Source organism: Lepidochelys kempii, chromosome 22, assembly GCF_965140265.1.
Source record: "Lepidochelys kempii isolate rLepKem1 chromosome 22, rLepKem1.hap2, whole genome shotgun sequence".
NCBI classification, from domain to species: domain Eukaryota; kingdom Metazoa; phylum Chordata; order Testudines; family Cheloniidae; genus Lepidochelys; species Lepidochelys kempii.
In genome coordinates, this window is record NC_133277.1 from 12615220 (window position 1) to 12642387 (window position 27168).

At 42.3% G+C, this 27168-nt stretch overlaps 1 protein-coding gene across 3 annotated transcripts in view; it reads right to left on the reverse strand.

Moving 5' to 3' along the window:
- Positions 1 to 27168, reverse strand: part of ARHGEF12 (Rho guanine nucleotide exchange factor 12) — a 104155-nt gene that overhangs the window by 61955 nt on the left and 15032 nt on the right. For all 3 annotated transcript variants that reach the window (XM_073320749.1, XM_073320752.1, XM_073320750.1), the window contains 2 exons: positions 1200 to 1223; positions 314 to 402 (listed from right to left, as the gene is read on the reverse strand). In XM_073320749.1, the coding sequence (XP_073176850.1) occupies positions 314 to 402; positions 1200 to 1223 (113 nt within the window). Of the gene's footprint in view, positions 1 to 313; positions 403 to 1199; positions 1224 to 27168 lie in introns of those variants that run through there.

A 27168-nucleotide genomic window follows, 5' to 3' on the forward strand; every position in this document is an offset into this window, starting at 1 on the left:
TATTTTATTTCTTAAAAACAACAAACAATTTAGGTCATTGACTGGGGCTACTGGTCTAGATTTGTTTTTGCACAGATGAAAGCCACCTCGTGCAAGGTCATGCCAGAATCAGTTGCTCACCTTTACTGCAAAGTCTGGGTATAATATTGAAGAAGAAGAAGAAGAAAAAAACAAACAAAACAAAAACAACCTTTGCAAGCATCAAATAGAGAACAATGGCTCCTGAATATTATGCTGATTAGAGCTCATTTACTCCAACCCCCAATAACTTTTAAATCCTGCATTCTCATCGGGGAAGTTTTGAGGCCTTTACCTGTCGGATCGAAGTCGTGTGTGCTACTGCAGCGTTCAACCTTCTGTTTCTTGTCAGCTGGAGTCTCTCTGCTCAGAATGCTGCCGTGCCTACGTCAAACAAAAGCAACTGATTTGGGATCACTTCACCGCAGGAGCATCAGTTACAGCTAAAACTTCACAAAGAAACTGCAAGTAGCCTCAGTAACAAAACCAACAACCAAAAAAAAAAAAAAAGATACTGAAAAGACATTAAGCAACATTTAAGTTAACAAAGATAGACACCAAATTCTGAAGGGGAGAAGAAAGTTTTTTCTCCCCCAGATAAACCGTGCATTTAACCTTTTACCTTTCCAAGTGTCAAAAGCAATTAAGCTTATTGATTGTGTAATAATTTGCCAAATTTCACTTTAGAAATGAAGCCAATTTATACTTTACAAAGGGCCAAAAGAGCATCCCCAAAATCACCAGTTCCCCCCAACCCTGCCTTAAAACTTCATTTCAAAATGGAGACAAAGATTTAAAACAAAAAGCCTTCATACAATAAGAGTTTGTATATCAGGCACAAACCTAGAGTCACTTTCTAGGACCATCTCAAATCCCAGATAAGTTGAGTTAGTGTGCATAGCAAAAATGCTAAAGAAACTGCAAATGGTAATACTAAACCATGCGCTATAAATGTCACCAGCTATATTTTGAACACTCAGTCCCACTGATTCCAAGACCAGAAGGGACCATTGTGACCATCTAGTCTGACCTTCTGTATAACACAGATCAATTTGCGCACTTCATTTACTTAAGTGAGCTACGGACACTGCTTCCAAATATGCTTTAAGTAATTTTATTGTGCAAAAACGCCATCTTGAAGCTTGCAGTATAGGTAGGCAACCAAAACCCCATTGTCTTACCTTGTAGGTTTTTTGAGAGGAAACCTGGAAAAAAAAAAAAGTGTCATGAAATACATGTTGCTTCTTAATATCATAGTTAACGTTAATAAAGACATTCTGCATGTCTGATGTTTTTTGTTAGAAGATCCCCAAGTCCTTTACCTTCCTAAAAGGACAGCATCACTCCCTCTTTGAGCTATCACTATCTTCATTTTACAGTTGGGTAAACTGAACTAAAGAAAGTTTAACATTCACCCAAGGTTTCACAGCTAGCCAATGGAAGATTTGGGGTTAGAACCCTTGAATCCAATACCCCAGGCCCATGTTCTTATCAGTAAACACCAGGAGCATCCTCTCTCAAAGGAGAAGGATGGAAATCAGCAATTTAGACAATTAGGCAAAGCAATTAGGAGACCTAGAAATTCTCTTCCTAGCACTGCCACATGATTCCCACATGTGACCTTTAGCATGTAACTTAACTTCTGTGTGCCTCAGCTTCCTTATCTGCAAAATGGTAATAATACTTCCTGAACTCTCAGCAGTTTTAGGAGGCCAAATTCAATATTGTTTGTCAAGCGCTCTTAGATTTGTATCTGGAAAGCAGTACAGAAGTGAAAAGTAGTATAGTAAAACTGACTGAGATCATTTAAGGTCACATCTTGGCCTAAATTATTGTTACTAGTAACGCTTAAGATTACCACAAATGAAAGATTAGAGGGAAATATTTTCCTCTCTCTTCCCCCCCAGTTTGTTTGCTTTGTGCATTTGACAGCACTTAACATAGAGTTGGCTTTTCCTGTTTTGTATGGGTCTTTCACACAGCAACAGAAGAAAGGAAAAGACAACTAAATTAAAGAAGGCAAATGTAATACAATAAAAATTGGAAGGCAACACTTAACTGATTTCCTTTTATCTAACAGATTTTAACTGGACCAAGTTCCTTTAATAAAATCTGCTAAGTCTCCTGTGGAAAGGTTGTGTTAAAAAAAGGAAAGGCATTTTATTAAAGCGGGCCAGTCCTGATACTACCATTTCCACCCTCAGATTCAATAAGCAAATTGAACCCTGAGCCCATCAAACTGACTGACTGGGCCACATTCAGAATCAGCCTCCTCTCCTAAATGGTTTTCTGGACTAGCAAGGAGTCTCCTCACACAAGATGACAATTTACAAGCTGCTTCATGCTTAAAGTTTTCTTTTTCCCAAGGAAAAAGTGGTTGACCACCTGCTTTCTGCCCAGTACCAACTGCATCTCCAGTGGCCTGAACAGAAGTGAAGCCTTTATACACCTGTGACATGAGCACAATTACTTTAAAATGGTAATTAAATTCAACCTGAGTTTATCATTCACCTAATCCCTCTCTTCAGGTAAAAGGAACCCACATAAAAGGTGTACACACACAAAATGCCCACCACCTGTGCCAATCCTCTACTCAAGCACACTGCTATAAACAAATCCATCCCTTCCCACAAAAGGGTGACAAGAGAGGAAACAAACTGAGATTACAACTCTCTAAAGGAGCATGTTTTCCATTAAAAAGACATGCATACACCAAGCCAAAACACACTGGCTGTAAATATAGCAACAAATCCAAACAAAAGGCTGTGAAGATCCAAACATGGAGAATGCATTATAGGCTTCTCCTTCCCCCAAAAGTTTAGGAGGAGATCTCTTGCTTAAAAATTTAAGAACTGTGTCCTATCTGAAAGACACAAATCAGAAATGCTTACCCAGCCCCACCTCTCCCCATTCTGCTCCACCTGGACAGTTCACCCTCCCACTCTCAGTCTGTACATCATCCCTGGCTGGCTGGCACAGAACTAGTTGAATATGATAAAGGAGACAGCCTTGAACCCAGTGCAGAGGAAAGGACAAGGTGTTTCAGGCAGCTAAATCTAACCTAGTCCTACAGATTCAGTGATAAACTGAGATGCAATAACAAAGGGTCTGACTCAAGAGTAAAATGAGCTGACAGTGGATCTAGGGAGAACAGGAGGGGCAAATCATTAACTTGCCAAAGCCAGATGCAATAATTTCCTCTTACAAAAAACTTACACAGTGTCACAGGGTGTGTCACAAATATTTGAGTGGCATCTGATAGCTGAGGCACCCAAATTTACATTGTTATAACGTGTTTTGCAAAACCTAACATTAAATAGAAACATTTCAATGAAAATAGTTTTGCCCTACAGCGTTTCTAACTCAAAACGTTGCCGCATCATACTAATGCAGCCAGAAAGCAAAACAGATCACAAACCAAAATAAAATGGTTTTAGTTTTTGCACTTCTCTATCCTCCACCTAACAGCAGAAATGAGGAAAGTAAATTGAGTTTTAGTGATGTAAAGTGTTATGCTACAATTTGTTTTCAAAAAGAATACATGCTTATGGACTTCAGGGTTTTCCTATAATTAAGGCCCTGATTCAGCAAAGTTCTTCAGTACAAGCTTAACTTCCATGGGACTGTTCACGTACTTGAAGTCAATGGAACAGCTGATGTGCTTAATAGTTAGGCATGTGTTTAAGCACCTTGCTGAATCAGGCAGGGTCCAAGCCTCAGAGCATTCCTAGATGACAAGTGATTATTATCCAATGTTCACAATGGGCCTGCTCATCCTGGCAGAATTGCTACCCGAGAAGAAAGCAGATTGGTTTCTTTTCCATGGGCTTCAGCACTAATCCTGGGATCGCACACAGTGTTTATCACCTTTAGCCTCTGTCTTTCCCTCATGAAAACTCCACTCTCCAGAACAATGCCGCATGCGTCAAGTGGTGCACTGTTCCAGAAGGATTCTGGGATAGATTCCCGGAAGCTCCCCAGCCACTGGCTGCAAGCCAATTTCCTGAGTTTCTTTTTCCTCAAAAAAAAAAAAAAAAAAAAAAGGGGGGGGGGGGAAGAGAAGGAGAGGAAAGCAGGGCAGGCAGCAGGTCATGATCACAGTGAAGCCTCTCACAAGTCTCTGCGTACGTACCCAGCAAATTCTGTAGAAATACAGGGAGAGACGAGGAGACCTCAAGGTTCTTTCCTCCAGTGTACAATCACTACATTTCTGCCTTGAATTACTGAACTTTACTTCAGAAGTGTCTAGTCCAGCCGACAGAACGGGACTGGATAGGAACTTGGTCTTTGTTCAGCTATGTGTTAGAGCTGAACCAGAGATAATCTTCCTTATAGAACAAACTCTCAACGAGCCCTGAAGCAGTTCCAGACCACTGAATTATAGAACCACAGAAATTAAGGGATGGAAGAGATCTTCGGAGTTTAAGACATTCAGTAATCAGACTGGGGAGCATTCAGCACAGGCGAAGTTTCTCCTCGTCCCACATGCTCCCCCTGTGAATAACTCCTAGCATTTCTTGGTTTGCTGAAGATATCCTTCCATGCTTAAATACCAAATCACTTCTGTACTATGGTAACAGCCACAGTATAAAAAATTAGACTGAGAAATGATGCATATTGAAAGTACATCAAGAGATTCCACAATGATGCAGACAGAGCTGCCACGTGATGCAGTACGATTTGGAATATCTGCATGGGATCCTGGTCCAGCAGTTCTCGGGATTTTCTTGCACTCTGAGGTACCTTCAAGCATGCACCAGGAAGAGTCAGAAAGATTTCTCTTTCAGGGAAAAAGGGAGGAATGGTGCTTAACTGAGAGAAAAAGATAAAGCTCTGAGTGATTAATATAATCTTATTTCTCTGCCAGATGCCCACCACAATGGGCAGGTATTCAGCAAGTGTTCACATGCTTTAACTCAATCTTTATTTGATGTTCACCCTTCACCCCACAAAAGCCAAAAAGTTGTTCAGAGGTAGTGCTGAAAGCTCACCTTGAACTTACCCCCTTGTGCTCAAACAACACAGTAGATTGTGCATTTCACCTACCTTTGCAAACCCACTGCAGGCTGAGGCTAACAGCTGGAGATTCAACTCCAAATCTAACTGATAAAAACCTTTGTGGACATTTTGTCTGATGTGCCGTTGTGCATCAGCACATTTTCAAACTAGTCGTTCTGCTCTCTCTACGACTCCCAAATACCAGAAGTGATTAAGAACTATATCAAATTTCATTTGCAAGACATTTAAAAAATCACTTGATTTATTTGACTTAACATGTCAGACTATTAAAAGTATGCCTTTATCAGCCATAAGTATGTTAAGTAAAATAAGTTAAGTAACAAGCAAATTGAACAAAAATACACAACCTGTAATATTAGAGACTGAAAAGTACACTGCTCTAAAGTATCTCTCTCACTCACACATTCACCCCCACTCTGCACTGGACCAGTGCCTAAAAACCACCACCTAAGCCAAGAGAAAAATAATAGTTTTAAGATTGTGTGTCAAAACACACCAGGGCTAGGAAGGATTCCCAGCTTTCCAACAGTACAAAGCATTCCATTCTAGCCCTGAAGGTTGAAAATATATCAGGCCATAAATAGCACATTGTTCACAGAACCATGTTGGGTTTTATTCCAGCTTGATTTCTAGCAAGATTTTAGTACCTGCTTTCTCAAAAACTGAGAAATTTTTATTCGAACTTGGGCCCCAAACTTAAACACATATGCATTTGCATAACTTTAGCCTCATTTACTTCACTCGGCCTACTCACATGGTTAAAGTTAAGCTTGTGTGTAAAGTTACTGCTTGCAGGATTTCAATCAAAATTATTACAGCTTGTGCTGGTATGAGTAATTTATAACATGCAATTTGCTCAACAGGGATAAGCAAAAACTGCTTGCTTGACAGAAATAATCTTTAATTAGGAGAAGAATAGTTGTATTGAAAGCATCGTGGTTACTTTATAGTAGTCATTTAGAAAAAGAGGCTGCTTTTTACAGAACCTTAAACAGGAAGGAAAGGAAAAAAAAATCATAAAGCCATCTTACTTTTTCATGAGAGTAAGTGCTGAAAGGAAAAAAAAACACACACAAAAAAAGCCACCTCCAAGAGTGGTTCTGCTCTAAAAAGAGGCTATTTAAAATGGCACCTTGTTACCCAATAGCAGGTTATCACTGGGCATTATTAGTCAATAATGGGATCTTGGTAGATATTTAGGAGTTGAATCTGCTGACTTTAGTAACAAAACAGTAAGTTTTTAGTGCTGTCTCCTCCATTTCGTCCTGCAGAGCAACTGTAGCTCAGAGAGGTAGCTGGATTCTGTTCTGGCTCATGTATGCACCAACAGATCTGGTAATTAAGATTTAACAGCTGGACTAAAATTTCTCTCACACCCACGCCCCCACCCATGCCAGACCACTGAACAGCCTGCACCATCTTCATCAGACACTTCAAATTTGACTCTCAGACCCCAGATTGAGTTTACAGTGCTGGTGGTCAGAAAAAGCTAGATTTTAACTTAAAAAGAAAAGGAGGACTTGTGGCGCCTTAGAGACTAACTGTAGCTGTAGCTCACGAAAGCTCATGCTCAAATAAATGGGTTAGTCTCTAAGGTGCCACAAGTCCTCCTGTTCTTTTTGCGAATACAGACTAACACGGCCGCTACTCTGAAACCTATATTTTAACTTGTAAACTGAGCACATTTGAACTGGAGTCTTTGAGCTACAAACAAACATGGAAGACTGTGATGCCATTTCATAGTAATTTTTCAGAATAGATCTCCATTAAAAAAATGGGTGTGCGCTCTTCACATTTTACACAGTCTCTCTCTCTAAACTGAGGAAGGCATTTGTTTGCTGAATGTCAAAGCCCTGAGAAGACAAGGCTTATACAAGAATGCCCATACGACCTGAACTACTGCAGCACCATTATGACCTTAACATACAGCTAAAGGCAGTCCTCTGTCGCAACAAAATTGGGCGAACATGTTCTGTACGAGAGAGATGGCTGAGTAAGAGGAACTGATGAGATTGCAAATGACAGGCGGACAGAGAAATGCAGATGTGGCAAGTGGCCAGCTATTAGAAACCAAGAGAGAATGCAGAGAGTAATATGGCATTTCACTGCACTACTCACAAACCCCTGCTGTGACCATATCAGCTTATCTAGGTTACTTTCACTAGACACCACTGACCCAGTGCAGAAACCATCTATGGCTTAGAATGTACCCATTTAGAGATCAGTTTCTTAGGCGCAGTGTCCCCTTTCCCACCATCACCAACAAAATGTTGTGCTCTGCTTAGAGCTGTGGGAACCATGAAGTCTTCTCTTGAACAAAATCTGACAGCCCTTGAGGACAAGGGCTGTCAAATGCAGGCTGCAGAGAAGAAACTGAGCTAGAAAGGGTGGCCAAGTGGTACACATAGCTAGGACCCCTTGCAACTATATAGAGATCTGGTACACTTGCGGCAAGGGGGTGGGAAACTGAACTGGCTGATAAAGAAAAAACATGCATGTTATTTTAGTAGGAGTCCAGAGCAGCAGCCACAGCTGACAGAGTGACTCATGGAAGAATCACTCATGGCATTATTAGCTTTAGATTACTGGCAGCTCTGTGAATGGATCTAATCTCCACCTTCAATGCAGGAACATATGAAACTAATGACTGAAGAAGGCCGGAAAGCCTGTCTAGTTCGGTCCCCTTGTGCTGACCCCACATGATACTCTTCCCCCCACATGATCCCATCAGCTCCAAAGGGAATTTTGCCCAAGTAGAAAGCCAGTAAAGATCTCAGGATTTGGCTCATAATATTTTTAGTTTTAGATTCCACTGTGTTTTGCTTTAATATGGTAACATTCCTGTGGGCTGCTGCAGCGATCTTTTCATGTTATGCCACTGAGGGTAGTTTATGCATTTTTATTTTTTTAAGTTTCAGAAATAAGCACCTCACTATCATAGTGACAGGCAAACTATAAAAATCCACCAATAGCTTTCCTGAAATGCCCATGATGAGTAAAGTTAAAAAGAGTCTCCACCAATGGATGCTAGTATTGTTTTGGCAGCAAAACTGGGCAGGAACGAAATAAGCAGAAGTCAATCAAAAGTCAAAGGCAATAAATACGCTCTCCCCAGAGCTTTGAAAGCTACATGACTGTTTCCAGTGGATCATCAAAAAGGAGAGATTCCCAAAAGGTCGGGACTCCCCACAGGAAAAAGTCCAGACAGCAATACTAGTCAGAGCACCCTACCACCACAGCGAGGTATCTTCTCCGATAACTAGGTGCAGAACGTTTGGGATTTTCACAAACAATGCTGCTGGCAACTCTGAGAAAGTGGTTAAACTGGCGCACGCTGGGGGTGGGAAGAATGTCCATTGCTGTGCAGCAGTGCCACAGACCTTGGCAAGCTCTCTCTCTGCAGCTGCCAGCAGATTTGGGGGGGTGGGGGGGGCGCATGGGGGAGAAACAGAACACGCAAAAGAAAAAAAAAGCAAAAAAAAAAAAGCATGAAAGAACAGAAGGGAGGCATCAGTGCTCTTCAAGAACTTCATGTAAAAAGAAAACAATGCCTTGGTTTCCACACCAGGAGCTATATGAAAGATACTAACAATGCTGGTGGGATGTCTTTTGCCAGCTTTGAGAAACAACAGTGTAGCTAGATGTATTCAGCTCTCAAAGAGGTGTATAACCAGTGGAGAAGGAGAGAGGGGCTAGTGCGGGGGTGAGTGTCCAGAAAATACTGATAAGTTATTGCAATTTTGCAGCCACTCTTAGTCTCTTCTTTCTGGGCAGCTTTCCAATGTGTGGGTTAATGTTTCTCAGAGCAGTACGGGTTAGGGGAGGGGAGGAGAAAGCATCTCTAGTGAAGTTTCATCCACAGTTCAGCCATTCAGTACCACGCCAGCCAAGTGCCTCAACTCTGTTCCATGACACAAGCGTTTGGATTTTTCCAAGAGCTGATGTCAGGGCTTTTCATGGAAAAAGAACTGCATTTACAGGGCAGGCAAGGAAGAAGGGTTTCCCCAGCAGCTATTCTCAATGTGGCCTTTGTACTGTTCTACTGCTGAAGCCAGGACCCTGCGAGAGAGCTTTTAGTCACTGTAGAAATTCTGTTAATGGGAGGGAACATTTTAATCAGAAATATTTTCAGCACCAAATACTATTCTTCCACTCGTGCCGGACTTCCAAGGTTTAGAAGCATCACAGTTTCCCAGCTACAGGGCTTGAAGTTACAGTCCTTTACTAGCACAAGGACAGCTATTGTCTAGTATCTGCACTATTGGGTAGGAACAGCTATACAGAACACAACCCATAACTACAAAATACAAGAGACAGTAATGTAACAAACTGCTCAGTTTTCCCTCATCCCTGCGGCTTTATAAATGAAGCCTGAAAACAAGAGACTCAAGCAACAGTGTCAGGTTCATCTAGGGAAAATGATACATCAGAGACCCAAAGCGAAACTCTATTCTGAAAACATTCTGGAGCAGAGGCTCCCAAACTGTGGTCAGTGGACTACCCCAGTCTGTGGAGCACATGCTGGGATTAGGCAAAGGGGTGACCAGTCATGGGTTACTGGCTCACCTTTTTTCCAACTGAGAGAGAGAACACATGGAAGGGGGTGACAAAATGAATTAAACACACATGATCAATTATTTTCAAAAAGGAAAGCCACTTTCTTAGAATTATTTTACCTGAAAGAAATTGCTGTAGTCAAGAGAGAGGTTATGACACTGTGAACTGGTGGTCAAGCATCCACAAGACTTGTCCATTTGCTACAAGCATCCATTGCATTGCATATTGCACCAATAAGGTAAGAGGGCCAAGCCCTTCAAATCCAGGAGTAAAGACTGTGCTTTCTTAGGCAAAGATTCTCAGACCTACAGAATTCATACCCCCTACTTACCTCTTGACACTAGAAGAGAATTCTGTAGTATCTGGTTTGTTCCTAATAGAAAGGCTCTGAAGAAAGCCTTTTTCCATTTGCACTTCTTGGCACCGTGAGTTTCTGCTCATGAGGAAAAGCCCAATTTACACCTCTCAGGAACGCAACCAGTATCTTTTGTTGCATTTTTCTCCCTCCAGTATCCATTAATAAGAAAAAATTTAAAAATTCTTACTACCACAGATGACCCCACTGCACAAGGACCACAACGCAACTAAGTTCCTCTAGAAGACAGGGCCAGGCAGTCAAAATTAGCTACAGTTGAGAAAGGCAGGTTAATTACTGCTGAAATGAAAGGTTTGCTTTGCCTGACAATAATTGCAATACAAAGCTGGCTCACGGGAGACACGCCTCTGCTACTTCTCCACCAGCACCCAGCCTACACACAGGGTTTTATTCTGCTAAACCAATCATTGGAAATCTAAAGCGTTCAAATGCCATGGGATTTGCTTCCACCCAACATGCACAAGGGCTTGGAGATCAGTCATGTTGCCCCAGTGTATCATGCAGCTTTCGTGTTTCATTAGAGACACAGCCGAGTTTCCTTATTAATGCTGTATCTTATTTGTGGCTGTGGTAAACTAGCAACAAGTGTGAAGACAGCTTTTAAAACAGCAAAGACATGGGTTGGAAGGGAAGGAGAAAACATGTCACACGTAATACACCATCTTTTGAAAGCCACATTTTCTATACACGGTCTCTAAATATCAAATTTTGCTTTTGTGATTGTGTGCACAAAAGTAAAGGCAAGTCTGAATCCCCTTTGACAATCTGTCCCTGAAAACACATCATTCGTCAGTTGGTATAGTAAATATACATACCTATGGCAGAACAAAACCACACACAGACAGTACACGCAACAGACTCATTTATCACATCTGTCCTACACAAAAGTTCTAGCCACCAGTGAGGATCTGGGTCTGTTACCCAATGATGGGCACACTCAAAGCAGTAACTAACAGACCAGTCTTGCTTAGGGTTGCCAATTTTCTGGCTGCAGAAAACCGAACACCCTTGCCCTGTGGCCGGCCGTGCCCCTTTTCCGAGGCCCCACCCCCTACTCACTCTATCCGCCCCCGCATCGCTCGCTCTCCCCCACCCTTGCTCATTTATACCAGGCTGGGGTAGGGGGTTGATGGCTCCGGCTGGGGGGTACGGGCTCTGGGGTGGGGCTGGACATGGAGGAGTTTGGGGTGCAGGAGGGAGCTCACGGCTGGGGCAGGGGTGCGGGCTCTGGGTGGTACTTGCCTCAGGTGGCTGCCGGAAGCGGCGACATGTCCCTGCAGCCCACAGGTGTAGGCTTGGCCATGGGGGCTCTGCGCAGGACTCTCACCCACAGGCCACCCCTGTGACTAGGGGCCACAAGGACATGTTGCCGCTTCCAGGAACTGCACAGAGCCAGGGCAGACAGGGAGCCTGCCTTAGCCCTGCCAACTGGACTTTTAGCAGCCTGGTCAGCAATGCTGACCAGAGCCACCAGGGTCCCTTTTCGACCAGGCATTCCGGTAGAAAACCGGATGCCTGGCAACCCTAGCTTGCTCTCGCTGAAATTAATGAGAGTTTTGCAATGAATTTCAATGGGAGCAGGATTAGGCCCCTCTGTAGAGGGACTTTTCAGCTCAGAAAGCTTGCCGACATAGCAGACTCAGCTCTATTTCCTCTATCCTATATCTAGGCACTGATTATACACCTGAAAAACACCATTTCCCAGGGTTGCCAAATTATAGTAATATTTATATACTTTCCATTTTCAAAGTGTGACTTTATCTTTGTATTTATGGTCTTTTAGATACTTGTTTTTATTTTTAGAAAACTTCATTTTAAAAAGTTGTCGTCGTTCCCCCCTCGGGAGATTATAGAGGTACATCTACCTTAACTACATCTTAATGCAAATATTCAACTGGAACATTTCCTTTGGTTTGGGAACTTCGACAAAAACAGCGTGAAGTAGCTCAACGACACCTTAACTCATAGAGCCAAGTTTCGAGGCCAGAAGGGACCATTAGCTCATACTGTCTGACCTCCTGTGCGACACAGACCACAGAATTTCCTCCAGTTACTCTTGTATTGAGCCCCACAGCCTTGACAAAAAGGCATCAAAGTCTGAATTTGAAGACATCAAATGATGGAGAATCCATCACTTCTCTTAGCCGTTTGTTCCAATAGTTAATGTAGGTTATTGGTTTGGCACCTCAATGCTGGAACATCAGAATTTGCGCCAGCCAACCCAGGACTGTCTCTTTTCAGCCAAAGGGCAACCAAAATAAAAAGCATCCTCAACCACCATGCCCAAGCCCCTCCCCCCAAGCCTTAACCCATTTGTCAAACCATGCTCATTTGCCTGCGTTGAACGGATGGCATGCACTTTCATGACCTTTGCAAGACTCCTAACATTCGCCTGCAGCAATAACTAATCTACACATCATGTGTCCAAAACTAGCCCAAGGCAAAGAGCTCCACAGTGGCCTCATTTACACTAGGAAAGAAACTGGACACATACTGCTCCACCAGCAGAATCTACAGCATAGACAGTCTTGGGAATCATGACCACAGTGCTCTCTAACCTACAGTGTGGGTAGTAACACTTCAGTCCTATCTGCAGCTTCCACTCTACTGGGTCCAAGTTATTGACAATTGTAGAAAGTCTCAGATACAACTTGATTTGCAGCCCATTCTACTACTGGTTAAATTGCATTGGCGTTGAGTTGATGCTACAAAGCTGGCTAGCAAAGATGCAACCACTGAGGGAGAGAGAGAGTGTAAATGAGAATGTCATTTGTAAGCCACAACATTTGAGATATAAACCAATAAAAGAAGGGGAAAAAAGGCATTTTTCAGAAGTGAATTACATCTCTTTTTAATCCCACTAAGGTCTCATCCTATTTACTTCAAAACTTTCCAGGAAAATTTCTACCCTGGCACAAGATCACATGAGAAGTTTTAGACAGATTCTCTTAGCTCTGGCAAAGGGAGGTAAAGTAGGGTGAAGGAAAAAACCCAAGCTTATGCTGGAAAACTAAATTTCTGTCTGAACTATACAGACAACAGTGGCTCTCTCTGGTATCTTATATTTTTGTATAGCTCCTACAAACCCAAAGGAACCAAAACAAATGCACATAATATGCAACCCTTCTATCTTCCACACCACTGAAATGCAGCCCGAGCTAGAGGTCAAGAAGCAAAATGAGACACAGCATACTGCATGCGTGAAGAGTGCAAATTCTCCAGGTATATTTAAGCAAGGCCTTGCTCCCTTACATTCCATATTCCCCTTCAGTTTGTTCTAGGGTGACCGACAGCAGATGTGAAAAACTGGGACGGGGTGGGGGGTAATAGGTGCCTATATAAGAAGACCCCAAAATCGGGACTGTCCCTATAAAATCGGGACACTTGGTCACCCTAATTTGTTCTTACAGCGACAAACTACTGTCAGAAACTAGACCAAACAGGTACTGGTTTCACTGCAGGATCAAGTCCAGTGTCTTCTGTTGTGAGTTGGGAAGGGTGGAAAATAGTGAAACCAGTCTATAATAAAGCAATGAGATTATAGTAACATACTTTGGGATGCTCAGAAAGCATATGACTATATAACAGCTAAAGTATAATTATACAGTACTTCTAAGGACATTTGTATGTGAATATTCTCTTCGCCCTGCCCCAAGTTCTCCTGTGAAGCCATCTTAAAAGAAAGCCTTATTCCTAAGAAATATACCAGCTGTTGAGAGGTGGGAGCAGTTACATTCCTCAAGACTCGAGTCAGCAGGATGGAGATAATCAAACCATTTGAAAAAAAATCGCAGTGTCTGCTTCAAGTTGTTTCTGCCCCAGCTTGGCAGAGTATATTCGTCCTCAGCATTTCTTATTTAAAACCCAGACCAGTGCAGTGCTAAGAACTCTCAACTCCCACTGACTTCAGTGAGAGAACAGAGCTTGCAACAACACTCAAGATCATGTCCGAATACTTCTCAGAGCTGCCTCTTCATGCCAGGGCCACCTAAAACATTGCCTTTCTGGAAAGTTCCCTTTCTGGACAGAAGCTAAGTGCCTCTTTTATAGCATATTCCATCAAAGGAAATGCAGTGACGTGTTTTTCACACCATCTTCACATCTAATCCCAACATCCATACATTAACAGATAAGATCAAATGGATACAATGAACCTCCCAACACCATCACAAAGCAAGACAGTAGTGTCTTCATCCGCACGATGGTGCTGACATTAGACACCGAATAAGTGGTAAAATTATTCAGATTAATGCTGTATGAATTCTGTAGCAGCATCATCGCCCTGAACAGAGACTGTCAGCTCAGCTCTCTTCCATTGCTGCTTTTGTTTTCAACAAAAAAAGTCCCAATTATAGACACAAAAATGGAAATATTATAGGAAAACATTCAAAATATCACCACCACCACCTCCTCCTCCTCTAAAATGGTTTCGCAAGCACTCAGTGGGAAGTAATTCATCACTGCTGTCCAAAAGCATTAGATCATCAAATCTCACTTCAGGTAGATCACAAATGCTGGAAAGGAGGATGCTGCTAGCATGCAAAAGGGCTTGCAAGCCGTTCAGCATTGAGGACTGACAAGGATAGGGCTGCCTGCATTTTTTGCAAGACATCTTTTCTAGCTGTCAAAACCTTTGTTCTCAAGCAGAGACTAAGGTGTGCATTTTCAAAATTAGTGTATTTAAATGGTAAATTAAAAACCAACACACACAAAAAGAGCAACTGCAGGATCACAACATAAAGGGGAAAGGGTTATTTCATGCACAGTTAATTCTCATCAATATTACAGGAACATTCCTTCCCCACCCTGCCCCAGCACTCAGAAATGCTATTTTCTAGTCTCTCACCACATTCATATAACAGAGCAAGAGGGAACAAAGGCTTCCAGACATTACCTGGATCACAGGACAAAACAGCAGACAAGCGAGATCTCGAAAGGCTCGTTATCATGGAATAGAATATCAGGCCCAAGTCCTCTCCAAGCTACCTCTGGTTTTTGCCTTTTTTTTAAAAAAAATGCTCATCTGACATTCCTGGAAAGGCATTTGATTATTTTACTAACCATCTGAGGGATGGGAATAAACTCCACCTCTTCTCTCCCATCTCCCCCCATCATCAACAGAGACCCAACACTGCGCTACTAATGGACAGGCAGAGAACAGCATCTATATACTTCTCTGGGAGAATGCATGCAGCAGGGCAACAAAGGAGGAGAGCTGGGGTTTAAAACTCAGCATGTCCTGGGACCAAGAGGGATATAAAAAAGGAAGCATCAGATCACTCTATGGAGCATGGTAACTGAATGAAATGTACAAGTGCATCATTTCATTAAAAAAACCCAAATAGGGCTGCGGGGTCTTATCACACACAGCCCTGCCTTCCCCCACACGCATATCACATGGTTTATTTTGTTTACAGACATTTTTAAAGGCACCCACACACAATGATACCTGAAAGCACAGAATTCTTCTCGGAAGAATGGACCTTCCCTATTGTTTTCAAGAGAAGAAGGGGAATAAAATCCTCTCTCTTTTCTGGAAAGAGATCAGCAGGTCCACACAGAGGGCAACAAGCTCGCTGCCTTTTTGGCTATATGACAGGCTCAGCCCTAGGGAAAGAAGGTAGTAGTGGGATGGAGGGGTTGTTTTCTTTTTCTGCCCCAATAACCTAATTAGGTTCCTGAGCAGCGCTAGCAGGATAGAAATTTCTTCACGCTACACTGCCTGCTTGTGTTTGATTAATGTAAATCTTCTCAGGGCTCTAACCATGCCGTAGGCAATGTGATGGCCAGCACTCCATTAACAAAGCATCTATGCCACTGCAGATAGCAAGAGGAGAGAAGGAAAGGGAAACGTGCATTTAAAGCCTTTCCCTTGAAACCGTCTAATGTCACCTAAAGAGGTTACAATCATTTGCTCTGAACACTGTTCCTAACTCAACTCCACGTATTTCCCGTGTCGCTGCAGTTGTCAAAACAATGGAACTGGCTAGAACAGTGGTGAGCAATCTCACCAAAACGACCCATTCATCGCAACTTCAGTGCTCCTCAGCCCAGTTTGTGTCAATACCAAAATTGCACTGACCAATTACAATCTGACAAAACCATGATCTCATCATGGCTACAGAAGGAATTAATGTAGGAGGCACAGAGCCAAAAGAATCCACTCCTACCTCTAAATCTATCTGTTCCACAGCTCTAAATATGCAAAAAATTCCCACCCATACATTCCCAGGGAATGTATTTTCTATGCCTCTAGATTTTTTTCCTGTGGTTTTCATTATCTGTTTCTAAATAGTAGTGGCTGTATTTAGCAGGGTCTTCAGCTCTGAAACACATGTCTCTCTCATTTTTGAGGGATTTCACAAAAACAAAGGACTCCATTTTTTGTTTTTTCCCTTTTGTTAGAGCTGGCCAGATGCTCAGAAATTCACTGGCCAGCACCTCTCATTGCACACAATCCAGTCTATCCTAGAGAGCAGAATTGAAACAGCCAGCGATGTTTAACCTGTGCTCTTCAAAACACAAGTGTCCTAAGATGCAATGAAATGAGAAAAAACAAACAAAAAAAAATTAAAATCCCAAAGCAGAGCCTGCACATCTACTTTATTCATGCATCACTTGTGCCAGAGAGCCACCCTTCCCTTCAGAACTGGAGCAGGGTGTCAAAAGGCAAGCTATTTTTAACACTGGTTGTTTTAAAGTCAAGGATTCCTAAATTTCCCCCCCCTCCTCCTGCCACACCCATTGGCATTTGGATAAAATCTATGCAGTAATAGTAACACTGCAGTAAGAGCAAAATTTACCACAAATACTTTTTCTTAAAACACTGATGCTGATATTCAGCATCTCTGACTTCACTAAAGAGTTAACCGGTGGAAACAGTCACAGCCTACAGTAGAAGCAGCAATGTGGTTTAGCAGTTAAGAGCCTAAAACGGCAAGTCAGAACTCGAGATTTATTCCTGGATCTATTCCACTCTGTGCAACTCTGATCAAATCATTTCACCTCTGTTTGCCTAACTTTAAAATGGGGATATGTACTTCTGAGGTATATTTGAGGTTCAAAATGTGTTTGCAATCCTAAAAAAAGTGCAGCAACACCGGGAAGTATTATTACAACCTTACAAAGCTCTACTTGCCCATTCACTCGGAGGGGGAGGGGGAAATCTTGATTTTTTTAAAATTATGTAATTTTACTTCATTAGTGTAAGGGTCAATAAGTAGATCTTATTTCTAAACTTGTAAAATCTTGCTATCTATCATTACTATAACCTCAGTGGTTACATTTTCGGGCCCCTCAAATCAAAAAGCCTGTGATGGTACCAGGACACAGGAAAATATTGAATTGTCTTTTCAGTCTGAACCATGAACCCTAAATGCTTCAAAACTACACATCGTAATCTGTAGCCCATCAAAACTGAAACCCCCCAAAATACCTCCTTATTTGAAAAAGTTAGATGAAGTACAGTGCTGTCCCTCAGAAAAAGTGGCAAGGAGCATGGGAGTAGGTCATGGTGCTGTACAAGCACCCAAAAAAGGGTCTATCCTGGGAGCAGGTAGAAGCTTCCGGGGGATTTGAGTACAGGATAAAGTGACAGCTTCTTGGAGGGTTATTACAAGAGAGAGCAAGCACTGGGTTTAAAAAGAGAGATGACACCTGCAATTTTTGAACTCAAAATTCAACATGCCCAATTCTCATTTACACTAAGGCTTATTTTACACTTCCCGAGTGGAGTAAAGGGCCTAAGCATAAGTAAGAATCAGACCAAGTGTATTCAACACATTCTGAAATACTAGGATTACCAGAACCAAGTTGCTACCTAAAGCTACTGTACCCCGGACAATTGTTGGACCCTAGTTCCTACCCCATCTGAAACAGCCCAAATTTGACGACCTTCAGGACATGATGTGAGGTTCCCCCATTTACTCACTGTAGGAAAAGGCAAAGTCGGAGCTAATGTTTCTGTGGGGAAGGGCAGCATTGTCCGGCTTGATTTTTATTGTGATCGGTTATATTCATTTTAGGGATAGGGAGTAGCTGACCCCTTTATTTCTGGCTGACATTGGCAAGCAGTACCCACAACTTGTGATGAAAGCTAATATACTGTTATAAATCAAAAGATAAAGTGATTAAAAACTTTCAGGGGGAAAAAAAGGAGTCCAGAGTGTTCTTTTCACATTATTGCTGCTTCAGGGCATTAATGCAGATGCCAGGATACGGTGTAAAATGAGGGGATCCAAGAATGAACATTCATACACTTCATCTTATCCAACAACCCTACTCCGCAATAGCTCCATCCACTGGTGCCCTCTGTGCCAAATTAAACCTCCCAATCATGCAAAAATCTGATTCAGCAGCCCATGATGCCATGGAGCAAAGAGGTTCAGTGTAACTGGGTGATAACAGAAATTAGCTATGGCTATGATTTATTAGACCATTTAGTCCATGTCTGCAACTTTTGCAGGGCTGTTCTCTACAATCTAGCTAATGGTTTCTAGACCCCTGAGGGAGGGAGGGAGGGAAAGGAGAGAGAGTGAGGGAAAAAGGAACACTCCCCCCTAAAATCCAAAGTAGACGTTGCTTATAACCCTTATAGGTTAGCCAAATTCTATTTTCCCTTTTTGTATCTTCCTGGCAGTTACGCATGTGTTTCTAAAGAATGGGGTCAGTAGTCTCTGTGGATCAGTACCCATTTTCCATAGACCACCCCTCCCTTTGTACGTTATTCAACGTTCAATAACTTTCATATTGGCCTTCATTTCTCCCATCGCATCCTTTACTGATGAGAGGCTTTCCTGCTCAGCACACATGAGACACAAAGCCTGCAAACAACAAGCAGAACTCTGCCTGTTTTGCTAAGAAACAGCGTTAGCAGCTCTCTGCTGGTTAGGATAGGATATGGTAAATATTTATGCGGAATTCACAGACCTTTACCCCAATAAGGAGCCAAGCATGGGAAAAGAGCAGCTTCCCAGAGCTCCACACAGCGGATGTGGAGAGGTCCCCAAGGAACGGACTCCACATCTGAGCGAAAAGCTGCAGGGCAGCAACTGAGAGTTCCAGTTCTGATCACTAATGCCTCTAGCTTGCCTTTTACAACTGTCTGCTGGATTCTACCAATATTATAGCACATAAGGCTTGAGTCTGCATGGTACTGAGCGTCTTCAGCTTCCATGCCACTGGAGAGGGCAAAGCACACATCCCAGAATCAGGCCAGTGCTGAAGGAACATCCAAGGTTCAGTCAGTTGTATGACAACCCTTCCACCCCACCCCCCCAGACCGAATATGTACAAATGTAGGTTTCCATAAGGACCCCTCAAGCCACGTGAAGTCCATGCGCACTGCCAGACAGTGCTGCTTCAACTAGCTTCACTATCCCGTTTCTCCAGTGTCACAATGAAAGAGGACAATTACCATCTGTACTGCAAAGCAACTGTTAGGAGACAGAGAAAACAAAACAAACTTAGGGCAGATACCCATACTTCAAATCACCTTGGATAACATTTGCAGATGACAGGCTGGTGGAGTAGTAAATAATGAGGACCACGTAGTCATACAGAGCGATCTGGATCACTTGGTCACCTGTGCCCATTCTAACAAAATGGAATTTTGATACAGCCAATTGCAACATTATTTATCTTGGAACAAGAAATGCAGGCCGTATCCTGGAGAACAGCAACTCTGCAAAGGGCTTAGGGTCCACAGTGGATAAGCAGCTAAATATGAGCTCTGGCTGTGACAAAAAGAGGGTGATCCTTGGGCGTATAAACAGGCAAATAGCGAGCAAGCGTAGGGAGCCGATTTTACTCCTTTATAGGGCATTGGTGAGAGACACTGGAATACTGCATCCAGTTCTGGTGTCGGATTTATATAAAAAAAAAGACTGAAAAATTTGAGAGCATGCAGAAAATACACCCAAATATTATTTGAAGACCTGCAGTGAGATACTTAAAGAGTTCAATCTGTTTAGTTGATCGAAAAGACAACTGAGAAGTGACTTGATTGCAGTATATAGGGACCTTAGCAGGGAGAAAATATTGGGTACTAAAGGGCTCTTTAATCTAGCACAGAAAGATGGAACAAGAACCAATGGCTGGAAGCTGAAGCCCGACAAATTCAAGTTAGAAACTAGCCACTGATTTTTAACACCGAGGGAGATGAACCACAGGAACGAACTACCAAAGGAAGTGGTGGATTCGCAATGTCTTCAGATCGAGAGTGGATGACTGACTGGAAGATCTGTTTTAGCTAAAACAAAAGTTACGTTTCAGTCAAAGACAAGTTATTGGGCTAAATATAGGGGTAAGCGGATGGAATTCAATGGCTTCTGATATACGGGACGTCAGTGTAGATGATCTAATGGTCCGTTCTGGCCTTAATAATAAATAATAATAATATAAAAAAGGAAATCTATTGGGGCTGCCAACAACAGAACTCTATTTGGTAACAAGTCACCACCACGAGATAATTATCATGATCAGCTCATTTAAAAAAAATGGAGAGACGATAACAGCACTAATGTGCTCAGCAGTGAGATACTGAAATAGGACTGAAAGAGAGTCAAGTATTTGATTTTAAAACGTTGTGTCTGTTAGAAAATCTCCAGCTGAATAAATGATTAAGATTCTAAGATTGCTAAAGTAACAACAACATTTTTGCAAAAGCCCATCTAACTCCCATATTCTCTACCACCACTTGGGACTGTGGCTTAAACTTGTATCTTTAAAGCTCATTCAGAGATTTAAAACGACAGAACTTGCAAGTTATCACAGCATGTGCTTGTAGAGATACCAGGAGTCAAGTAGTCAGCAATTTCTTAAGAAATAAAAATGGACATTACAGATGTGGAAGACTGAGAAGTTCAAAGTGGTTGCGACGAAGAAAAACCTACAAGTAAACAGAGTTGTTTAAAAATTATGGAACGATAGGAAATCATTTTTTTAAGTCTATAAAAAGCCTTAACACTAGACTGTTATTGCATGGTCGTCTCATTAATGTGTAAAACATTTACCTTTATGGCACCATCTCCTTTAGTTATATCACATATGATGTGGGAATTAGACACCTGTATTTCCTGATCACAGTAGGAATGGAATAAAATTTATAAGGTAACAGATATTATTCCAGGTCTATGCCCTAGTCCTTGTTTTTTCTTATTATATAATGCACAGTGGCTCCACACAGGGTGCTAAAAGCTGGCCTGTTAATAGCAACTCTTGCATCAATGGCCAACAAATCAGTGTCCTTTATTTTGAATATTCTGGGAGCAACTGATTGACAACAGTAAAGAAGGCCTCAAATAACACTGGTTTTGCATACTTTTTAAAAAATATGCAGTAACTTTAACACAGGCTGCAGGCTGATATACTATAAGTCTCAGCAGGATGCTAAGCAATGTCACATAGTCCACAAGCCCAATTCAATCTTTTTGACATACCCGAGAGCTAGTATGCTTTTAAATATGAAGAGATGGAATAATTCCTCTACATTCAAAATGCTACTGATGAGCACCCTCAGTAAATATTAGAGGCTGATTCCCACTCCTTTTTGTTAAATACTGTTGGGTTATCAAACAGTATAGAAGAGTTCTTGGTTCACTAAATTATCCTTATTTTTCCACACACTCAGCGTTACACAAGACGCAATAGAGAGTTTTTAAACAAAAGAAGTCCGCATACTGCATTCAGAACTGTAATTTTCATCTGTTACAAAACGCATAAACATTACAACCACTTTTCCCCTCCCTTGCCAGTGCTGTCCTGTTTGTAACTCAGAGCCTTAGTTTTGCTTCAGATGTGTCTATGCCTTTGTCCCTCCCACCTCATAGCACTGCAACTAATCCTCCTCCAAAGGACACACAAATGCTGCTGGCATTGCACCTGTCATCCAACACACTTGTTCCACCACCTTCGAGTCACTTCCTTCATGCCACTTGTAGAGCTGTGCACATTTTAAGCATAGAGAGTGAAATGTGGGGCTAATGTGTCCTCTGTGCCATGCCCTCCCCCTGCCCCAAGGAGGGTATCCATCACTTTCTTCAAGAAAGCTGCACCCTGCTGCAGTATCCGATAATCCACACTACAGAGAAAGCAAACCTTTTCTGGGTCTAAAGCACTGTGGCTCAGCCACTTTTGCCATGCTTTTCAAAGACAGCAACAAATGCCTTGCTTAACGAACGAGTGACAGTCAAACATTCTATTTAGGGATTTGAAAGTTCTTGCATTACATGGTACTAGTCTATCCACCTGAGGAAGTTCAAGACAGAGGCCTCCTCCTTACAGAAACTTCTGCAAGTTTACAGTATACAGTTTCTAGAGCAGGTCAGGTAGAAACATAACATTAAAATGCTATTACTGAGCGCTTACGTGGCCTTTCATCAAAAAAAACCTCAAACAATTTCTAAAAGGCAAGTTTCTAGCTTCACTTCACCGATTGGGAAACTGAGGTCCAGAAGGGGGAAGCAACTTGCCCATCATAGTGCAAGTGAGTGGCTGATGTGGGAACAGAATCCAGATTCTGTCCAGTGCTATAATCAGTCCCCACACTGTCTTAAATCAGTACTGTACTCTTAGCAAGGATACCTAAGACAACCAGTGCTGTAGCCTATGGATACAGAAAATAAACTCTCAGAATGTTCAGACTGAGGGAGGAAAAACAAAAGGATGTCTCACTTGTATGCTAGCATTGAGCAGGGGAGTATGGGGAAAGATGTAGAAGTCTCCAGGTTTCAGATACAGGAGAGGTATCTGGACAGCATTTAGGGTCCAAGTGTGGAATGAGGCCCTTCAAGGGTCCAGAGTGCCCAGGTGTTTCGGTGAGGATCCAGCTTCACGATTCAATACATGCAATGGAGGAGTGTGTCTGTAGAACGCAATTCATCTCAAATGACCAACGGCCAAAGAGGCAATGAGAGAAGAGCAATCGGATGCAGGGTAAGCGCTACACAGCTAAAACAACTTCAAGGGAACTCAGTAAGAACTCAAAGGTCAGAGATGTTGGAAACAGGGCTGGGTGAGGGGAAAAAAAATAAGGGGGGGGGGAAGAAAGCCCGTCTCCGTGTGAGAGCTCACAAAAGGACCCTATTTATCATTCACCTCACTGAGTGATTCACCAGACAAATCCACTAGCTCTACTCAGTAAAACCCACTTTCTGGGCTCCACTGAGACGAGCACATATCAGCCAAGTTAGGATTAGACTGGAAAGAGTCTACAGAGCCAGTCATTACAAGACTGAGCTACATCTGTCTTTCTTATGCATGGCTGTGTTAACACTGAACAAAACCTGCAGTGCTCAGACATTTCCTTTCATGTAGTGGAAACCTTGAAGCGGTGTCCATGCTGTGGCTGAAACTGTACTAACAATAACTGTGCTTAAAACTTAGTACTAATAGATATTAAACAGAATCTGCTGATCTGAGGAAATTGGGGAAGTGCCCAAGAGTACTAACCTTCAACCTCTGAAGTTATGAGTCACACAGCAGGCTGCTTTAGGTCAACTCTTTGGATTTCCTAACAACAACAACAACAACAACATCTTTAAGTTTTGTTACAAAAATGGAAGTTTATTAGTCCATGAAAAGAAAGGAGCTGAAAAATTATACAAAGTCAGTGACAAACCAACAGAAAACACAGTCTGGAGAAGCACAAAGCAAAGGACTTCCCTCCTGCATGAGAGATCTAACTTGATTGCAGCCTTCACCTGTCTGGGCTGGCTTCTGATGCAGAACACTGGTATATGCAGGGTGCCATTTAAAAAAAATGGTCACATTGCCTTCCTTGATCTTTTATCTTGACCAATTTCAAAGAGGTATTAAATATTTTAAAACCATCTGGTATGCAAATTTCTGCTTACCCCAAGTTTGATTGGTTCCAGCAAGCCTGCTACAAGAAAGACCAACCAGCTGTTCTAGGAATAGAAAATTATACCAGATCAAGGGTTGGTACTTGCTAAATTCAAGCTGGGACCACTGCCGAAGCAGCATGCTAAACTAAAGGAACTAGCGACCATTTTATAGATCGATGTCTCATGAAACAACCAGAGACAGAAAGAAATGCTGAAATGCCCAGTTACCCCAATGGTAACATCCCCTCATCCAGAGCAAGTTACCCAATAGCAGCAAAAATCATGTCAGAATAAAGAGAGAATAGGAAGCAAGACAGACAATGGCATGGTTTTAAGATCCAGAACCTCGCTACAGCACCAGCCAGCATTAGAAGCTCTTCAGCAGACAAATATGAATGCTTTCAAAGCGAGTAAACTTGCCCCAACACTAGTTATGGGCCAAGGTCAGAAAGAAAAAATGGTGGATCCTTGTTCTGATAAGATTTTTCAAGGATTTTCTCAACCTATTATGAAATCTCTCCTGTCTCAGTCTCCACCCCACAGTATAAATCAATACTGGAGAGAGAACTTTAGAGGCACTGGAATTTTGACTCCATAAGCAAGAGTAAGTATTTTCCCAAATGTCATTACAATCTACCGCCTAGGTCACTAAAGCGTAGATTCACACTCCCAACTTCAGAATGCAGCAAAATCAACATCCCAAGGCAGCAATATCTGTATTTGTACTCCCAGATGCTGAAAACACAGAGATCCATCCCTCAGGGCATTAGTGGCTGCATTCACCCGCTTACCCCACAATAAGAAAAGGAGGACTTGTGGCACCTTAGAGACTAACCAATTTATTAGAGCATAAGCTTTCGTGAGCTACAGCTCACTTCTTCAGATGCATATCGTGGAAACTGCAGCAGGCTTTATATATACACAGAGAATATGAAACAATACCTATTCCCACCCCACTGTCCTGCTGGTAATAGCTTATCTAAAGTGATTTCCAGCACAAATCCAGGTTTTCTCACCCTCCACCCCCCCACACAAATTCACTCTCCTGCTGGTGATAGCCCATCCAAAGTGATAACTCTTTACACAATGTGCATGACAATTAAGCTGGGCTATTTCCTGCATAAATCCAGGTTCTCACATCCCCCCCACCCCCATACACACACAAACTCACTCTCCTGCTGGTAATAGCTCATCCAAACTGACCACTCTTCAAGTTAAAATCCAAGTTAAACCAGAACATCGGGGGGGGGGGGGGTTAGGAAAAAACAAGAGGAAACAGGCTACCTTGCATAATGACTTAGCCACTCCAAGTCTCTATTTAAGCCTAAATTAATAGTATCCAATTTGCAAATGAATTCCAATTCAGCAGTTTCTCGCTGGAGTCTGGATTTGAAGTTTTTTTGTTTTAAGATAGCGACCTTCATGTCTGTGATCGCGTGACCAGAGAGATTGAAGTGTTCTCCGACCGGTTTATGAATGTTATAATTCTTGACATCTGATTTGTGTCCATTTATTCTTTTACGTAGAGACTGTCCAGTTTGACCAATGTACATGGCAGAGGGGCATTGCTGGCACATGATGGCATATATCACATTGGTGGATGTGCAGGTGAACGAGCCTCTGATAGTGTGGCTGATGTTATTAGGCCCTGTGATGGTGTCCCCTGAATAGATATGTGGGCACAGTTGGCAACGGGCTTTGTTGCAAGGATAAGTTCCTGGGTTAGTGGTTCTGTTGTGTGGTATGTGGTTGTTGGTGAGTATTTGCTTCAGGTTGCGGGGCTGTCTGTAGGCAAGGACTGGCCTGTCTCCCAAGATTTGTGAGATTTGTCACCCCACAATGTGACAAGAACCAAAACACCAGTGCTGACATTCCAAGTTTCCAGTGTCTCCAGACAATATAGGATCAGGAGATAGATGCCCTAGAACTAATTTAATTCTTTTGTCACTCCTGATGCTGCAATGATTAGAGTTTTTTTTTCCTGCACTGACAATTCCCCTTTTGCACCCAGACAATAAATAGTCTTTTCCAGGGCTCTCCAGTCCCCCCACCACAGCAGTGGGAAACAGTAACTTTTCTCTAGCACAGAAATGATGCCATGGCAAGCAGTCAGGGGGATAGGCAGGGAAAAGAAATGGGGGAGGGGGGAGGGGAGAGAAACATGATGTTGGGGCTGGTCTACGTGGGAAAATTTACTGGCATATTTTACTATGCTACCTCTATAATTATACTGGTATATACCTATGTGGACAAGCTTAGTCCAGAAAAAGAGACAGAGTGTACATACAGGGAGTTATACACCACAATAATTATACTGGTGAGACAAGCCCCTAGTTTAATAGTTCCTGGTAGATGATTCATCTGTATTTTTAATCTTTGCTCACTAGCAGAGAATTGCATTCTCCCCTCCCCTTTGCAAGTTTTTCCTATTTTAAGCTTGGGAGGAGGAGCAGTCCTCAAACCTCAACCACTGAGTGAAGTTTAGACCAATAACTGAGATCTGTCAGCTAGTACTTGATAATTAAATTTATATGGTTAACTATAAGATTTTCCATATACTTCAACATTAACTTTAGATTTGTGATTGCATCCTGTGTCATGCCAGGACATAAACCCACCTTATCTGCTGAAATACTCTCAAGGGCACTGCCTGCTCTTATGCCATAGGTCTCAGGATACCTGCATATTTGCTAGAAGTCACAACTCTCCAAACACTGTATGGCTGCATTATTCAAATGCCAGCAAATAAACCTAGCTCTCAAATTCCCAATCTGCTCCAGGCGCAAAACATACACATTATACAACCAGGGGAAGTTGCCCACAATCAAACCTCTTCAAAGGATTAAGAATGTTGTGTTCCACTGTAATGTGCAAACAGCTGATCACATTCTTCACATAATAGGTTATTGAGACAATCCAGATTTCCACATACAGGGTATCAAACACAGGTCAGAAAAATCAGCCACTAATTTACTGACAAGGAAGAAAGGAACCATTTATAAATAGCCTGCATTCGGGCAATTTCCCTACTGTATTTCTGGCTCAGACTTCTGAAATAGTCTGATTAAATTATTTATTCTAACTGCAGTATGGAAGTTGGAGCCACTTGGTTATTAAGTAAAAGTGCAGTAATCTAAAGCAAGCATCTCCAAACCTAATGGAAGAGAAGGGAGATGGGAAGGCAGCCTTAGAAGATAAAATTAATTTGCCAGTGGGAGTTTGTTTCTGCACATCATCATTCCTCTGAACTGAGCTGACTGTCATTAAGAAACGGATCCGGGGGCCCTGGTGGCGGCTGGAGTCCTCGTCACTGGAAGAGGACAGCCCACAGATTTAGCCACTGAGATTCTGCGC